The 17,694-nt window shown below is 44.4% G+C and overlaps 1 protein-coding gene across 3 annotated transcripts in view; it reads left to right on the forward strand.

Moving 5' to 3' along the window:
- Window positions 1-12,465: 12,465 nt before the first annotated feature.
- The window catches only part of EPHA4 (EPH receptor A4), a 104,489-nt gene continuing 99,260 nt past the window's right edge, over window positions 12,466-17,694 (forward strand). The window contains exons 1-2 of one of the 3 annotated variants that reach the window (XM_030456105.1): window positions 12,466-12,644; window positions 13,702-13,769. In XM_030456105.1, coding sequence (XP_030311965.1) covers window positions 12,554-12,644; window positions 13,702-13,769 — 159 coding nt within the window. In that variant the 5' untranslated portion in view covers window positions 12,466-12,553. Of the gene's footprint in view, window positions 12,645-13,199; window positions 13,279-13,701; window positions 13,770-17,694 lie in introns of those variants that run through there. The other 2 variants (XM_030456106.1, XM_030456108.1) reach the window with 2 other exon arrangements.

A 17,694-nucleotide genomic window follows, 5' to 3' on the forward strand; every position in this document is an offset into this window, starting at 1 on the left:
TATGGGCTGCATAGCTCCTACCAAGAAACTGTATAGAGTAGTAAGGCACTGACTGTGGCCATTGTCTGATGGGGTCTATTCCTCTGAGTTAGAGCAATGCCATAGGGATGGTTTATAGGGCAGCACTCAAAGCACATGGCTCCAAATCCCACTACAAAAATACCTGAATGCAAATAACTCAAGCTACATTATCCTTCATCTTGCCGTATTGAGCTGTAATTTGCTAACCTAGAGCTGAAATACAAAAAGGACCTTTTCATCCCATTTTTTCCAGCCTTTATATCTCTCAGATTGCAGATGGGTGTGGGGCCCCTTTCTCCTTCACCCGTCTTCCAGCCTACAGAGCCCTGACTTCTGTGCTCAAGTTCTGCAGCACTTGTGATGTGCATGGGAGCAGAGGTTGAGGATTCACTAGGGTACTGCATAGCCCACTGTAATTTTCTGCCTTTTTAAAAAAATGTGGGTGACTTCTCATCATCAGCAACTGCCAAATGACAGCATTTTCCTTCCCTCTCAATTGTGAGGCATTGTAGCACAGGAGAGTAACTACCAGCTAGAAGGAATTTTGAGACAATACAAGCTGGCTTCAGCATGCCCTACTAATATTCCCCATCTTACAGTATTTTGATTTCAAATGAGAATATTAAATTGTACCAAATAAAAAAGAAATTTTATTTCCTGAGCTACTACAGTTTTTAAGCATTATGGCCCATGTAGACCAAGGGGCAAATCTTACACCCTACACTTCCAAATAATTGCCATCTTTATGCTTCATAGCTGATCTTTAATAATGTTATTTCACACAGAGCAATTAGATTTCAGGACATGAAAATGAGGGTAATGCTTGAACCTTTTAGCAGAGGTTTATATTTTCAGGGTGCAATGACATCTAGATTCTGATCTAACTGATGGCACAAATCTCAACAATTTCCTTGAAATCTGTACAACTGCATCTGCACAAACTGCATGAAAGTGGGATGAGAGTCAGACATTTATTTCTTTTCCAGTCATCTCTAGAGATACATTATTTTCCATTTAGTCAATGAAAAGAGCTGTAAAGGGACAGAAAGAAATGATAGAACTAAGTTTTATTATTCAAAGTATGGGAAACGTGGTTATTATTTTACCAGAAGCACAGGCAGGAAAAAGAGCCTGTTGAAATAAAATGGAAAAATTCACTTCAGGTGTTGTATCATGAAATCCAAGGAAGTGACATCAAAGATTAAGCCTAGTCCATTTATTTTTCAGATATTTTAAGTATCAGATTTTTATGTCAAGTTTTTCTCTACTTCATGAATTTTATTTTTTTCTTAAAACATAATGAATAGGGATCAGGAAAAAAAAATAGTACTGAAATAAGATCATTGTATTGGGCACTTAAATTCTTTTGACAGTTTTGGGTATTGGGCTTGTAAAGCTTCAGGCTGAGGTCAAGACATGGAGTGAATGTGGGTTTTAGTCAAGCAGAAGACAGTAATTTGCCCATGGAGAAGCCATGGCCAGCATACTGCCAGAAAAGCCTTTTTATTCAAAAGACAATCTTCTGATCACCATCTTAATTTTTTGTTAGATAACACTAACTCTTGGTCATTCCTCTTTTTCCAAAGGGGAAGTGGGAAAGCCAGCATTGTCCAGGCAGCCAGAGCTGCTCTTGTGTCTCCTCTGCCCTTGGGATGCTGCAGTTTGTTGGCCGGGGAGGAGGTGATGCCATGGCCAGGGCTGCAGCCTTCTGCAGGCTGCTGGCAGCTTCAGCTGCTCCATGTCACTAATTCAGAAGAACAGGAGAAGACTGCTTAAGAAACCACAGGAAAGTTTCCAAACTCTTATGGGAAAAAGAATTAAAGGGACACAAAAGGCTGTGTTTTGGGCAACCCGAGCCAATAGGGAAATATCAGGGTGAAGCAAGGTGGGGACAGTGGAGAGGTGGCTCCAGGCTGGCTCATTCCCTGCAGGAAGCAAGGTGCCCAGAAAATCTTTGGCATATGGAGGTCTCTTTTGGGGCTCTCCAGCATAAGCCAACCTTCCCTCCAGGCCTGATGTGCTCTGGAGTACCTACCTGGACTTTCTGGAGCCGGGGAGGTTCAGAGGACTTTGGAAAGCTTGGTATGGATAAGATGTGTATCCGTCATGCTAAATTCTGTCCCAAGTCCAAAACTCAAAACCTTTTTGTGGAAAAAGTTAACTGGAACTGCTGAAGTTTCTTTTCATGGATTATTTAAGCAGTACAAGATGTAGTTAATTCTGAGTTTCTTCCATGATATTCAGGAAAGTATGTCTGATTATGTAAATTAGAAGTTGCTGCTTAAAAATATTTTGGTTGAGAGATTGCAAAGGCAGCCCAGTAAATGAATTAAGATCAGAGAGTCTTGCTCAAGTGAGAAGATTGCATAAGTAACTACATGTGTTATTGAAAAAATACATATTGTTTACAACGTATTGGTACAAGATCCTTAAATATTTCACTTTGAGGTTTGCTTGATATAAAATATTGCATTTGTTCAAGTTGTCACAGAGGCTGGGCTCTGAGCCCATTTGCAGCTACATACAGATTAAAACCACTATGCTGACCCACTGCAATTTTGGATTTAAAGCGGTTATTTTCCCTCTTTTCAAGAGAAACAAGAGAGTTTTGACTGCTTCCCTAATTAAAAATGTATCCATCTGCTGGTTTGGTGGCTGACTTGTTATTCAAAGCATGCAGATCTAAGTCGGCTGATTTATTTATGAAGACCTTATGACACTGAGAGATATGCACTCAAAAACATGTAAAAATAAATGTGGCTGCAGATGGGTAGACACACACAGATCTTTATGGGGTTCTAAATAAGAGATAGAGAGAATTTGGAAAATGTGCTTTACAGGGAAGATCCTTTTATGTTGCTTCCACATGTTTAACATTTAGAGCTCAAATAACAAAGCAGCCAGCTAACATGTTGTGAGATAACTGTAGTCTAAATATCCTATAGTGCCTTTCAAGTTGCAATGATTGTTTCTGAAACTTCCCGTGAGTGATAGACTCTTAAGGAGTTGCTACATTTTAAGCAATGTTTTATTTAGAGAACACTTTAAAGTGAATTTTAATTAAGGGAGAAAAAAAAAACATTCTCTCTCACAAGCAGGATGCGTAGGAATCAGGGTAAATGCTGTCTTCCTATATTTAATTTCATTGATGCATTGGTGAATCTCCCCCGACTTTTCATAGTAACTATGCTCAGGCTTTGGAAACACTGAGTTCTGATGGATTCCTTCTCCATGCTATAAATACTGTTGCAATCCTCAGGTGAAGTTTATTCATCAGTTTATGGGCTCTAGGAAATTCCCAGTGTAATGAAAGCATCGTGGTGTTCCTACGTGTGGTGTGGAGTTGCTCGCATCGGTGTATTTGTGCAATTCCGCTGGTGTGAGCTGCCTTCTTAAACTAATACCAGTGGAATAACACCCATGGCTGATCCAGAATGCCTGCTGTGAGGCTGAGTGTGTAGGTGGTCTGCATAGGCCACCTGAGAGGTATAAGGAAAATAGGGAATGATGTGGCTGGGAACAGCTTCGGAGAGGCTTTGCTGCCTCTGATTTTGTTTACAACACAGTTTCTAGTGGGTTCTTCTCAGTTTTCCTTCCATCTGCCTGCCTGGCAGCAGGTTTATTCTGGTTTTGTATGTGTTTGCATGTGTGCTCACATTCATAGCTAGAACAAATCTCTTTATCCACAACAGGCAGAAATTGCTCCCTTACAGACCACCTGATCACACTGGCATCCTCTTAAATTGAAAGTGTCTTGCACCAAACGATAAAGTCACTTCCAGCAGAAATGTCTTTTTTACTGAACCATGCACAGCCAGTTGTGCTCAGCTTCACAAAGAGATATTTCTCTAATCCTTAAGTCAGTTTAAACTGGTTCTCTGGTTTATACCTTTTCAGATTTCCTGTAAATCTTTTTTATTTCCATGTCAAAACAAGCACTGGGGTTTCTTAGTGCCAAGAAAGTTCAAACCCACTGTTTGTATGTAGATTTGCCAAGGAGGATATTAGATGGAGCTGCCTTTTTTGTAGGAAGCCACCCTGGCATTTCTCTGGAAAACTGGAGATGTTTGAATAATCCTTATACTAACAGAAGTCACCACTGGGATTCTGCTTTACTGTTGCAGCTCTTTATTTGAGTATCTTGTTGGCATTTTTGGATATTTTGAAATGGTGGGGGAAATTCCAACAAATTTACATCATCTTTAACTTTGATACATCCCAAATATCTGTTCTGGTGAAAGTTTCAGCTAGGAAACAAGGGAGGAAAAAAACCTATACATTTCACTATGCGTGTTGGTTTCGAGCAGAAGGGAGTGAACAAAAAATGACCAAAAAGCCTCTGTTTTTGTTTTTAAGACAGTGAAAATGGCTGTTTCCTGTTTTCCTGGTGCTGTGCAAGCCCTGGAAATAGGGGACAAGGAATCACAAGGGGTCAAGGCAAATAGTCACCCTCTTCCTTAGAATTGAACCCATTGTTCAAGAGGGGTGAGCAAGTTTTACACTACTAATTTTAGTCTGTGCAAGTCTGGTCCATGTGACAGTATAAATAAGGATCAGGAATGGTGATGGGCAGGGGAGATAGCTGAGGAGAAAGGTGGCATTTTTGTACCTATAGCAGCCAAAGTGGTTGCACATTTCTCCCCAAACATAGTATTTTAGTGGGGACTTGGCACCAAGTTGGACTTGATGATCTTAAAGGCCTTTTGCAACCAAAAGATTCTATGATTTTATGATTGTTGTTGTTTGCCTCAGGATACTTCAAGAGAAAACCTTGGGCAAAAAATTACTGTTGGTAATATCAGCTGCATACGTGTCAGGAAGTCTCACAATTGGCCACCTCAGTGAAGAAATAACAGTTAGTAAGTCCTAATGGAAACCTTGCCTTAAGGTAGAATTCAGAGATGTGTTCCTGTTCTCTGCTGCCATTATGGACCTGTGTACAAGAAAATACAGGCAGGGTTTGGGGCTGACATTCATTAAAGAATGAGATGGATACTGCTAAAGGAAAACTCAGAGGGGAATAGGAGCTGACTAAGAGTGGTTGCAGTAGAAGAAAAACCTGTTTGTTGGTGTCAGCAGTGTATGAAATAAGAGGAACTAATTTGTATGTCATACATGTAAAGAAAAAAATCTTAACATGAGGTTCATGCCTGTTTAATGTAGGATGCAGGTACAAACCTGCACACATCTTTTGTCCTAATGCTACAGTGATGCTCTGTTCCCTAAGAGCAGGTTTGAGGTCTGGTTGTGCTGAAGCTGTAAAAGATTTCAGTGTATGACAGGACCCATCAGATGGGTATAAATAAAAAGAGAACAAGGAAATGCAGTGGCAGTTTTGCTCAGCACAACAAATTACCTTTTTCTCTGAACTCTTCCAAAATTGAGGAAAATAATGACTGTCACTTTTCTGACCTAAAAACATAGGCATTGTCCTTTCAGGCTTTCTTTTCCATGTGCACTGGTTTAATGATTTGAAGTTAATCCAGAATTTGCAAAATTCTGCTGTAAAATCAGTGCAAATACTGATCTAGAACATACACATATACTTACTTTCCTCAGTGAGTTGTTCCCTTAAAATAGGGCAGTTTCTTAGAAAGCAAACACCTATTGTTTGGTATCTAAAGCTCTGAAATCAGGACAAAGAAACACAGGCAATGTTTCAGTTTCTCAGATAAGCTCAAGGTTATTACCTTAAGGCTGGCCAACCTATAGACTCAGAGTGTCTCAGTGTCTTGCAGATGTTACCAAATGAAAGTTTTCCTCTCCGTATTGCAAGAACAGAGCACCAGGCGTGGGCTGCCTGCAGATCATTCCAGCTTGCTATTTAGCATCCCTGTATTAAAGTGGGCATTTGAGGTAACAATCTACATCCAAATTAAAATGTTTTTCTTCAGAGACTGTTTAAGGTCTCTAGGGAAGTCTGTGCAGAACTCGAGCAGACTCTCTCCCAGGTGTAAATTCCCAATCTAATTTTTTTCCTGTCCTGCCAATGTATCAGAATTCTCATTCATTCTGCATGAACAGAAAAAAATGCACAAATGCTCTCCACTTTTTTTGAACAAAAAAGCACGGATTTTATATTTAATTCTATAGAAAGGCAGAGCCTGCCTCTTACCTACTGTTAAAAAAAATGCACACATTAAAAAAGGAGCAGTTGGTTTTGTTTCTTTAAACACAGCCTTCTTCTATATGGTTGAATATATTTTGCTCATACTAATGGATGGGCCATCTCACATAGGGTAGTTTAATCTGAGTTAATTAGGATTTATATTCTATTAGAAGCACCAGGAATCTTCAGTGTTCTGTAGGGAACCTGTCTCTGGTGCAGTTTGATTGGTACCATCATTGCATAAATAATTTCTGACAAGATCACCATCTTCGAACACACAGAATAAAAATTAGAGCTCAAACACTCTGTTCTTTTGATTGTTTAACCAAAAAGATCATTTAGAAACTTTGCACAAAAATTATCCTTATTTATACAGAAACATGAAGTGGTACAATGAAAGTGATCTTGTATCCTTTTTGAGAGACAAACAAAGAAACAACACCTGCAGAAAATGACTGCAAAAAACATAAAGTTCCAGTATGAAGATAAATCTAGGAAACATTTTTTTTTTCTCCATTTACATTTAGTGTAGATTTTTTTTCCGTTTCACATAAAGGGTCCAATTCTACCTACCTATTAAAGCTTGGTAGCTAAGCTGCTACTAAAATTCAACTTTACCTTAGTACAGAGCAGAATTTAGTTCAGAAATTTTAAACTGTGACCGTGTTCCTAAAAGAGGAAACCTAAGTCTGTCTGACTAAAGACTTTTTTCCCACTGCAGAAAAATAGGTGTATGCTTTGAAAGCAATCCGGCTGCTGTTTGCAGTTCCCTGTGCTTATCCTTCAGCTTTACCCTTCAAACCCAACTAAGGCTCCTCTGAATCGCCACAAGCGTATTCCCTGCAGGTTTTGGCAGGGGCCGCCTCCCTTACACGAGTTCCCTTAGGAATGGGCAGCTCCAGGAGTGCTCAGGAGGAGCTTCCCGGAGCTGCATCCCCTCCGGCTGGTGGCCCTGGCTGCTGCCAGCAGCAACCCTTCCACCACCGCCGTTTGCCAGCCCGCAGAACCCCCGCATCCTCATCCCAGGAACTTTTATTTTCTGGAAACGGACGCTGCTCCCCAAGTGATCATGAATGAGTAAGAAGCACAGCTGCTCAGGGCTGGCAAAGCAAAGCCGGCGCTAGTCGAAAGCAGTTTGTAATAATTAAGGTGTCTGTTAACCTCCACAGCTTTAAATAACCTCTCCATGAAACCTAGGCGGGCACATTCCTTGCCGGGTTGCCAAGCATCCGTGCTAGGGCTGCAAACAACCTGCAGTTGTAACCTGGTTGTAACTTAGCCAGTTATTTTTCCTGGTTTATTGGTCACACATTCACGGGAAAAAACCTGCAGGTTGCCGCTTGCCCCCTGGGGTCTAATGAGGGTAAGAGTGGCCACAGGCAAAGCTGACTCCTACGTTGGAGAGGTGGGCACTGATATTTACTACTTTTTGATCTGCTTGTTAGGTAAAAAGCCATAATACCTCCTTTGATATCCTAGGACATTTATTTTTTTCTCCACTCCATCTGTACTGCTTTTCAGATTTTACCTTTTCCCATTGTCCTTTAATGTTTGTTTATTTTAAGAAGCATAAACTATTTCAGACACTCCTGCCTTTGCAAATAGTTTTGGGGATAGGATTTCCTTTCTGGGACCTGGTAATATTTGACTCACGGGGAGATTTGAGGTGTGCTGTCAGGACCAATGCAATTAAAGGTATTAATTTGATTGTCATTAAGATCCTGTTACATTTCACTTACGATTATCTAATTTTCCTTAGCACTGGAGGTTAGCAATGGCAAAAATCTCTGTGTCTCTCTGCATCTTGTCAAGTCGTCACGTGTGCCTGGTCCAAATAAATACACTGCCACCAGTCCTGTAATCAGCATGGAGGCAGTCATAAATAGGAAACTCCTGTGATGATGATCATGATTAAGAAAAGGAAGTGTAAATAATCTGCAGTGCCTAAAGCTCACTTTTCCCAGAGTGGATTTGCAAATGAGCTATAAATCTGATCCTTTTCTTTATTGAGGTCAGCAACAAAACTCCTGCTAATCCCATCTGAAACAAAATCATTCTGCCAGCTTGATGTTTACAGAAATGCACATTAACTCCACACAGAGGTTCTCCCACTATGGCTTTTTGTGTTACAGACTGCAGCTTCACCTCAGTAAGCACGACCTGAGGAACAAAATCTTACTCCTATTAAATAAAAAGCTCTTATTCTCGGGTAGCTAACGACAAATGTTGTCAAGTAATTTATCAGCAAATGTTTAATACTCACAGGTCCATTAAGAATCAGTAAATCCAGGGAGGGAAAGGCTTGCTTGGCACATCTGAGCACTTGTACTGGGAAGGAGAGGCAGTTACTCTCTGGTGCCAAGCCTGATAAAGGTGAACCTTCAGGGCATTATTTCTTTTGACAAAGAGACTCTGTGTGTGTGTGTGTGTGTGTGTGTGTGTGTGTTAAACTTCCTGGGGTTATTTTACACTCTTTTGCTAATAGCTTAGTAGTGTAGAAGTTGTGTGGGAGTTGGAGTAACTGGGATTGCTTTTTTTTTTGTGTGTGGGAAAAGGCTTTTCAGAGGAGCCTGGAGAATTTTTTCCTGCAGGCTGTGGAATTGCATACTAAAGGAAGAGCTTGTGCTTCTTCCCCTCCCTGCTTTCTTCTTTTTCCTCTCTCCCTCGCTCTCCCCTCCCCAACCAAATGTATTGCTGAGCCTCAGGAGGCCCATGAACACATAGAGCTTCCTACTGTGGTTGTCACTTGACTGACAGCAAAAAGGTTCTGGGGAGATGGACGAGCATGAGTAGGTGGACATAGAAAAATGGAGAATGAAAAGATAAAGTAAAAATAGAACAGAGCGTTCATCCAAAATCACAGCCTTTTCAGGGGCTAATGTGTTTCATTTAAGAATGTTGTGTTTGTGACTGGGCAAAATGTGAAACAACTACATGTATATGAGTGTGTGTGTGTGTGTGTGTGTTTGAGACATTTATTTGCAATGGTCTATTAGAAATTATAGAAACTACAGAAATACAGCCAGGACAAGTCAGATGTACAGGTGCCCAGCTATTTGTAAACTAATATATCTCCTTGGGGTTTTAAAATAAAGGGAAAACAAATTATGAATGAGTAGGAAAGACAACAATCTTTCAGCCCTTACACGTCAGGGTGATTTACAGTTTCTCAGAAACTCCCTGTTTGTGTGTTCATGTGTGTCTATACCATGTGAGTCCTACAAACAGAACTCTAAATAATTCAGCTGGGCTTGACCTCTCCAAAGCAGAGAGGATCAAACATTTAACACGCTGTCATAATTATTACAAGTGAATGTAGTCCCACTAAGGAGCTGAGACAAAACTAAGATCTCAGACAAGTATAAGAGACACTAGCTGTGCTTTTCTAAGCTGCATTAAATTGACCGTTTAAATGGTGTAAACTTGATTATGGTGCAAACATGATTAGTTCCCATCAAAGCAGAATCTCTCCTGATAGTGAGTTACAATAATGGAAACTGGCAGGCTGGCAGCAGCACAGGCTTCTCACTTAATAGGCAGTTAAGGAAAATGTAATGGATCCAACGCCTGCAAGAAAATTTTCAGGAATAAATTTTTATGTACTTTATTGTAAGGTGGAGTTACTTGTACAGAATTTAGTCCAAGTATCGACGACATCTCTTAAAACTAAGCTGAGCTTTTACAGTCCACTGAAATGACATGAAGTAAGGAGATGGTGATTATTTTGGCAAGGTTTCTTTAAAAAAAAAGAAAACCAACACTTTTCTTGCAGCCAAACTGTAGTGGATTTGGTAGAATTGCAAACGATTTAGTTTATTGCATTTGCAGGCCCTTTGTACATTGTTTATGTTTATTTTATGAGAATTAAAAAAATTAAATGGTATTAATAGAATAGAAATATTTTCATGTTTTTGAAGCCTTTAATATTTTTTCTGACAAAATGAATTTCCTGGCATTGCAACAAAAATAACTTCAGTCAAAAAAAGAAAGTTCCATCATTCCCATCAAGTTTATCCTGACTTATAGTAGACGTATCAGGTGCATCAGAGATGAGGAAACAAGAACACTTAGATTGCTTTAATTGAGGGGCTGCCCATATTTTTGTGTAAATAATTAAAAAAAGGAACTAATCCTTTTCTTCCTCCTCATTAGGCCAAGAATTCTTGTAGATAAATGAAGTCAGGAAGCACAGGTTTTAACAGTTGCACTGACTGTGCTGCACTGTTTTCCAGCTCCCATTATCCAACTAGCTGCTTAAAAGATTTATTTTCTACGGAAAAAGAAAAATACACCATTTATCTTTGCAGAGTTATCTTTAAGGTTCTGCCAGTGGGTGCTCTAAAATAAGTGCTTAAAGCAAAGAAAAATACCTTGAACCTCAGACTTGTTGAAACTGCGTTGTAAATACTGTGTTAAGTATTTTTAAAGCTATTAAAATAAAAAAAAAACAAAACAACCTGTCCTACCTAGATCCTGACCTAAAATTAAAATGTGAAAGATACTCAGTATTTTGAAGAAAAAAAAAATACTGTTAAGATTGTGTTTATAACTGTCATATCAAATTATCTCAAATATTCACATATTTGAATTTGGGGAAAGAAATAGTGATTTAAATCTAAAACAATTGATCCATGGCAGGCGTATTTCCTGATGCACAAAATCGTTTGTCAAACTTTCAGATGTATTCAACATTTTATTTTTTTTTTCAACTAACCGGGGTTCTGTAGGAGTTCCGTGCTTGAACTGAAGTTAATGGTGCCAATAATTCGTTTTACTCTAGACGGGAAAAAAATCCTGGGAGAGTCTGGATGCGATCCCTTGAACGGGGAGTGCTGGGATGCAGCCGGGCAGGGTTTGTGTCCTGCGGGGCGGAGGGAGCGCGTTCCGCTTGCGGGGCAGAGCCGCGTTACCGAGAGGGACCCGGAGCGATGCTGCGGGGGACGGGGCGTTTCTCCCAGGAACCGTTCCCGGCGTTTCTCCAGCAGGGTTTTGTCCCCAGCCGAGGGGACAGCGTGGCGCGGGAGCCGCAGCCACAGATGAAGGGGGTTGTTCCTGCCCTGCTCATCTGGGGGGAAACTGAGGCAGCGCCGCCGCCAAGTGACTCAGATGACAACGTAGGATGGTTCCGCGCCCGGGAGTGGAAGGCGCTTCCCGAGCTAGTTTAGGAAGCGTTTGAAGCAGCCTCAGAGCAGGCTGCTGCCGCGGAGCGTTGCCGGTAACGGCGGTGCCGAACCGGAGCTGGCAAGCTGCTATCGGGCAGAGCCGAGCCCGGGGAGCGGGAGCGGCTGCAGCCGCCTCCTCCCCTCCCGCGGCCCCCTCTGCAGCTCGGGCATCCCCGGTCCCCTCCGCACTGCTCCGGGAGGCGGCGGCGGGCAATCGGGTCCCAGGGTAGCTCTGTCCTTGAAGGCTGTTTTAGGGCTGTCCGACTTTTAGCAACAAATACGCATCTAGAGAGTATTTTTAAAAGTCTGGTGATCAAAGCCCTCGGAGCAGAGCGGGGCTGTGGGTACGAGGGGAAAACCTAAAGGCAGCTGCCAGCCCAGGCGCTACGCGGTGCGGAGCTGCTGTGACCCTGGGGATTTGGTACGTGTGTATTCCAGGTACAGGTGCGGAACAGGGCGTGTGCGTGAGGCTGCGCGGCCCGGAGGGTCTCTGCGGCCAGAGGAAATCGCCCCTAACGCTGGATTTTCCTGAGCTCCCCCCCGGCTGCTTCCCTCGTGCATATAAGAGCATTAACGATTTCCACGGTCGCTGTAAACGGGGGTTTGCGGCCGCGGAAATTCCGCCGGGCGTTGCTGCGGGTCTGTCTGAGCTGCCCGCTTCTCCCGAAAGCCTCACCCCGGCGGCAGCCCCCCCGCCGCCCGCCTCCCACTCGCCCCCCCCTCCCCGCACACGGGGCGCGGGCCGCGCGGCCCCGCTAGGTGTCGCTGTTGCTCAAGGGTGGCTCTGAGGCGGGCGGGGCGGAGCGAGGCTCCCGGGATCCGGGGGCCGGCGCGGGTAGGGTCCGGTAGGGCGGCGGCTCCCCCCGCGGCACCGGGGGAGAGCGTGAGGGCTTCTCCTAACTTTTTTTTTTTTTTTTTTTTTTTTTTTTTTTTTTTCCCCCCTGTATTTTTTTGTTGTTCCGACACAGTTAATGTTAAAGACCCACGCGGGGCCCCTCCCTCCCGCCGGGAACGCGGCCGCTCGCGACGCTCTTTTCGGGGCCGCGCAACCCTCAGCGCCCGCGGGGCGCAGCGCCCAACCCCGTTCCCTGCTCCGTGCCACCGAGCGGCGGGGCGGGGCGGGCGGCGCGGGGAGCGCGGCGATTGGCGGCCGGTGCTGACGGGCAGGCGCGCCCCGCCCCCTTGGCAATGTCTATCGCCCGCCGCGCGCCCCATGTAGGCAGTTATTCCACTGGGATAGAGCGGCCGGAGCGGCGGCGGCATGGCCGGGGTCCCGTTCTGCGCCCTCCTCCCGTTCCTTGTCGGCGTCTGCGGGGCCGTCACCGGCTCCCGGGTCTATCCCGCTAACGAAGGTGAGGCGCCGCGCGCGTCCCGCGGCCGGGCTCCGCGTTCCTTCGGCGGGGCGCTGAGGGAGCGTTGGGGGGGAAAGTTCGGTGCCCCGCGCGCAGGCAGCGGACGGCGTCCCGCTCGCGCCTCTCCCCTCACGGCCCCGTCCCCTGCACCGCGTTGCCCCGGCCGGCGGCTGGGTGTCCGGCAGCGCTGACCCACACGAGCGGCGCTCCGGGGGCTCCCAGGGCGGTGGCACAGGTGTCTCGGGGCGGAGCGGCCCCTGCCTTCCCCGCGCTTCCCCCCTTGCCGCCGCCGGTACCCTCGGTCGGGCCGGGCCGGGCTGCGGTGCGCAGCGCACCCACGAGCGGCGCCGCCGCGCCGGGGCGGCCCCGAGCCTGGAGGGCGGCTCATTAAACCGGTTCTCCCGGGAGCTCTGGCGGCTCCGTGCTGTTCCCCCGCGGCCGCGCCGCAGCTGGTCCTGCGGGACGGTGCTGTGGAGGCGGCGGCTCCCCAGGGGAAGCCCGCGGCCGTTCCGCGGTGCAGCCGGCTGGCCGGCCGGGGAGCGCCCGCTCCGCCCGGGATCCCCCTGCGGGGTCTACTGAGTGCCCGACCATCCTTCGGGCCGGGCCGGGCCAGGCGACCGCCCGTGGTGTTCCGGTCAGTGACAAAAATTTCTCACTCGTCTCTAATGTGCGGTAACGCTGGTCCCGCCGTGGCCGGTGCCGTGTGCTCAGCGCGGGGCTGCGGCGCTCCCCGTTCTCGGCCCGCCCGCCGGTGTTCCCCCCAAAGCGGGAGCGCTCCGAGGTGCCTCTGCCGAAAGTGTCTGGGAATTCTCTGCCCACCCCGCGCTTTGCCAGCAGCTTTAACGCGCGGAGGAAGGGACGTGCGATCCCTCCGATCTAAACCAGAGAGTTTCAGATTATTTAAGGTACTGGTGCGGTCGGAAATAACATTTCCTTTCAAGTTCAAGGTGGATGCGATTGTGCTCCACACACATGGAAACGCTCAGGTAAACGATTTATTTTAGCACTGCCTTTTGGCAGTTGGAATTTAATCTATTTTGTTTGTACTTCTCTGCAGTTACCTTGCTGGATTCCAGATCAGTTCAGGGAGAACTGGGGTGGATAGCAAGTCCCCTGGAAGGAGGGGTAAGTTTTAAACCGCTATCTGATCAAAAGGGTAAAGGGGGTGATTAGTAACTTTCAGAGAGTCCTAATGGCTCGATTATTGTTGATTGTGGTGAGGAGGTCAGATTTCTTCCCTGGCTTACCAAGTGAATTACTCTTTGTTGGAGAAACTCTATACTCCCTTTGGATAGTTCTGTCACGGAAGAAGTGGAAACCAAAAGGGCAGAAAAGAGGTTTCAGAATTAGGAGATTGGTTGAGGCATAGGCTTAGATGCCTATTTAAAACTGAAATACCAACAAGAAATGTGATCTGTGACTGAACTGGCCTGTAGTTATTATATCTGTGGGCCGTCTCGGCTGGGAGATGTTCACAGCAATTGCTGTTCTATTTCTGGATGAAGGAGTAGGGATCAATATACAAGACGTTTCGGCACGACGGGACCATTGCCTTATTTCAGGATGTAAACATAGTATGTTTTGGTCTCTGAACAGATTAACCGAAGCCCTTAGTGCTGGGTGGTGATTCATTTGAGTTTCTTTTTGTTTACTTTTCAAAGAGAGGATGGTAAGAGAAAATTTGATTGAATTCTCTGCCCAGTGGTGATGTGATGACATTAAAAGATTTGCACATCTGTCACTGGGGCTTAGAGCCCCTTTGCTTAGGGAGCTGCAGGCAAGGTATCTCTACTAATTTAGTTTTCTATTAGTGGATGGGCACCTTGCTGCTCCCTCATCTGTGCTTTGTCCTGCAGGGTGCCCAGGGCCTCTGTGGGGAACTCCCAAGAGCACTTAGACAATTGGTGGGATCTGGTGGAGACTGTACTTCATGGGAACTTTTGGGATAGATATATATATATGTTTGGCTTTTTCTTCTGGACCCATGCACAACAAAGCACTGGATTCTTCAGGAAACCTCCAAACTTACTTTTTTTGTGTGCGTTCCCCCTCGTAATTAGAAGAAGCAGAGCTAAGGAAACAGCAGCGAGCGGAAGGAATCCGGGGCTGTGTTGGTCAGTGATGCATTATGCATAAGCTCTGAATAACCATAAGACAGGAGAATGGGGAATTGTTTGCTCCCCCATTGTTGTCCTGGGTGAACTTGACTACAGTCCTGGCTTGTGCTCTGCCTGAGCATTCTGCTGTCCCCCAAACCCCCTCGGGTTTTCCAAAGAGCAGAGAAGTGATTGGCAGTCCTGTGGCAGTGCTGGCGGTGCAGTCACCGCTGATTGCAGGCAATTGCCCTCATCCTCTGACAGTGTGGAAAAGTACAGCTCTATCTCGGGGAGAGGCAGGCTTCCTTGTTAATCCTATACTCTGGAAAGGTCAGTTAATGAGTTTGGGTCTTTCATACATCTCTCCAAGGGATGTCTACACTGGATATTAAAATAGGATCTAAAGTACCAGCTTTAATAAGTCGGTAGTTGAATTGATACTCAGAGAACAGCTGTTTATTCTTAATGGCTGCTGGATTCCCCCTTTCCCCCCCACGTTTTCCCTGAAAGAGCCATGGAAGCTCAAGAAAATATGTGCTCCTATTGTGGACGTGACTTGTTTCACTAAACCTATATACATGTGTTCTATTTTTAAGCTGGTAGTGAAAAATTTAAGAGTATGTGGACTGTCTCTGAGATACAGCACTTGGAAAGCATTTATTTTAACTTGAAATGCTGCAGGTTTTTTTCAAGCAGCAGAAATAAAGTCCTTTATCTTCTCTGGAAGATTCAGTCCTTCAGTACTAGTTTTTCTTTAACTGTGTGTACCTTTGTCTGTTACACAAGATATTTTTCTGGATCTCTACCACACAATCTGAAGTGTGAGAGTTGTGTGGATAAGCTAAGCTGGAGATAAATGTAGTCATTTAGTAGTGACTAGCAGTAATTGAATATATAGGAGACCTGGAGGAATTAATGAATTGCATTATAAATATAATTAATGATTTACTCTTGTATTTCACAGTTGCAAAGCAGGTTTTATGCCCAGAATGTTTTACTCTGCATCATTAAACCGTGGGAAGAGTTGAATTATAAAACTCAATTTCAGCTTGAAAGTAAAAAGTTATAGCTTTGACCACATATTTAGAGTTAGGAATCATTTACAGTGGCTGGAAATTTGGGGCTGTAGTTATTTTCAGCTCTGGCAGTAAGATGCACTTATGTTTGTTTTGTGTGTGTGTGTGTGTTTATGAAATAAGAATCCTGGCTCTATACATTTGTATGTCTGCCAGGAGACAGAAGCAGGTTGACAACCTGACCTGAAACTTGCTGAATTTAGCTGCAGTCTGTCCATTGACCTCAGCAATCTCTTTATTGAATCCTCTAGCAGCATCCCCCATTGTATGAATGTACTAAAGGAAATCCCATCAACAAGTATTATTTCCCTCTGCTTCTTCCTTTCTCTTGTACCACACACAATATAGGTAGCAGAGACAGTCTGAAGATAAGCAGAATGGAAAGTGATGGATCACAAAGACAATATTGTACCAGGAAACTGGCTCGGTGGCAGCTGTAAATTAAACAACTCTGTCTTCTTACTAACACCATGTCAGACTTTACATTGATAGATGACTTTTTAAGATTTATTTTTTCCTTTTCTGTCGAAAGGAATGACATGCTGAGTATTGATTCTCCCCCCCTCCTTCATTTTAATTTGCAGTTATCTCTAGGCAGCAAATAAAATAATATTCTTTCTGCTCCTGGTGACTCATGGTGCTAACTACTGTCATTCTATAAACGGATTCAGCTAAGCTGGAATCTTTTTAAGTAAAAATCACTTGCATAAGAGCAATCCTTGTGAGAAGAATTGAGGATATTATGCAAGAAGCCCCTTAACATTAAGAAGGCTTCTGTTTATCAAAGCCATGGCTTCAGTAGTTCTGAAAAGCACTTATGGGAAGTCTCTTTAAAGTTACTACTGTTTTCCAAGAATAATTTTATATGCTTCATTGTATCATCTGCAAGCCCAGACAGTGTATCATTATTTAATTATTATTTTTTTAAGAAGCATTTTTTTATACTGAAGCACGATGAGACTTATGCTGGAAAGATATCTCATCCTAATGGCTGTATTTCCCCTCTGTCTCTCTATGACAAAAGCACAGTGATAAATTTTCTTCTATGATAATCCTTCAAACAATCTTTCTCCAAAGCTGTTGGTTATGTGCGCTTCACTTTTATAAGTTAATCATGATGAATTACTGAACGAGGGCCAGATCTCTTCTTCCCATACATTCCTTGGATTGTGTATATTGTTATTGTTTCATGGTTATGTTGCCAGTTAGCTTGGCACTTCTGAAGATGCCTGGACTTGATTTAAGGGGTGTAAGTTTTGAAGCATAGTACTACCCTGATCTTTCAGCACTTACCCTCTCTGCTAACCATTTTGTGTTTTTGAGAATATTACTCTATCTATTTCCTCAGATTTCCTCGGGGACAAAATGTGTAATATCCCTTATTTTCTTACCTTCCCACTAATAAGAAACTGCAAAGTTACGGCTGTGTTTCTTGTAGGCAAATGCTGCTATCTCCTTACTCATCCTTCTGTCTCTAAGTGCTGCCCAACTCCAGGACCCAGTTCTCTGTAGGCAGCTATTGCTGCCCAGCTCTGAAGCAAAGGCTGTTTGCAGAGTGTAACTGGGATGTTGCTACCCCAGGAAAGCTTCTAGAAATAATAAGGGGTGGTTTAAGGTTTAAATGTACAAGCAGTCATGTCAGAAATGCAGTTGTTGCACTGACTCTGCCCTGTGCTTTTTGTGTGACTAAGTCCCAAGGTCTCACTCTTTGATATTCTCAGGTACAGAGTAGGGTATATGTGTGTTCTGCCCTGTCTGCTACAGGGAAAGCACCACAGTGTTGATGTGCTCAGAGTTTGTGAAGTGCCATGTGTAGCCCTGAGCTAGGCAGGGTTCTGTGGGCTGAACCATTACACATAGCAAGTCAAGATTCAGGGT

This window comes from Calypte anna, chromosome 9 (genome assembly GCF_003957555.1).
Source record: "Calypte anna isolate BGI_N300 chromosome 9, bCalAnn1_v1.p, whole genome shotgun sequence".
Classification (NCBI taxonomy): Eukaryota; Metazoa; Chordata; class Aves; order Apodiformes; family Trochilidae; genus Calypte; species Calypte anna.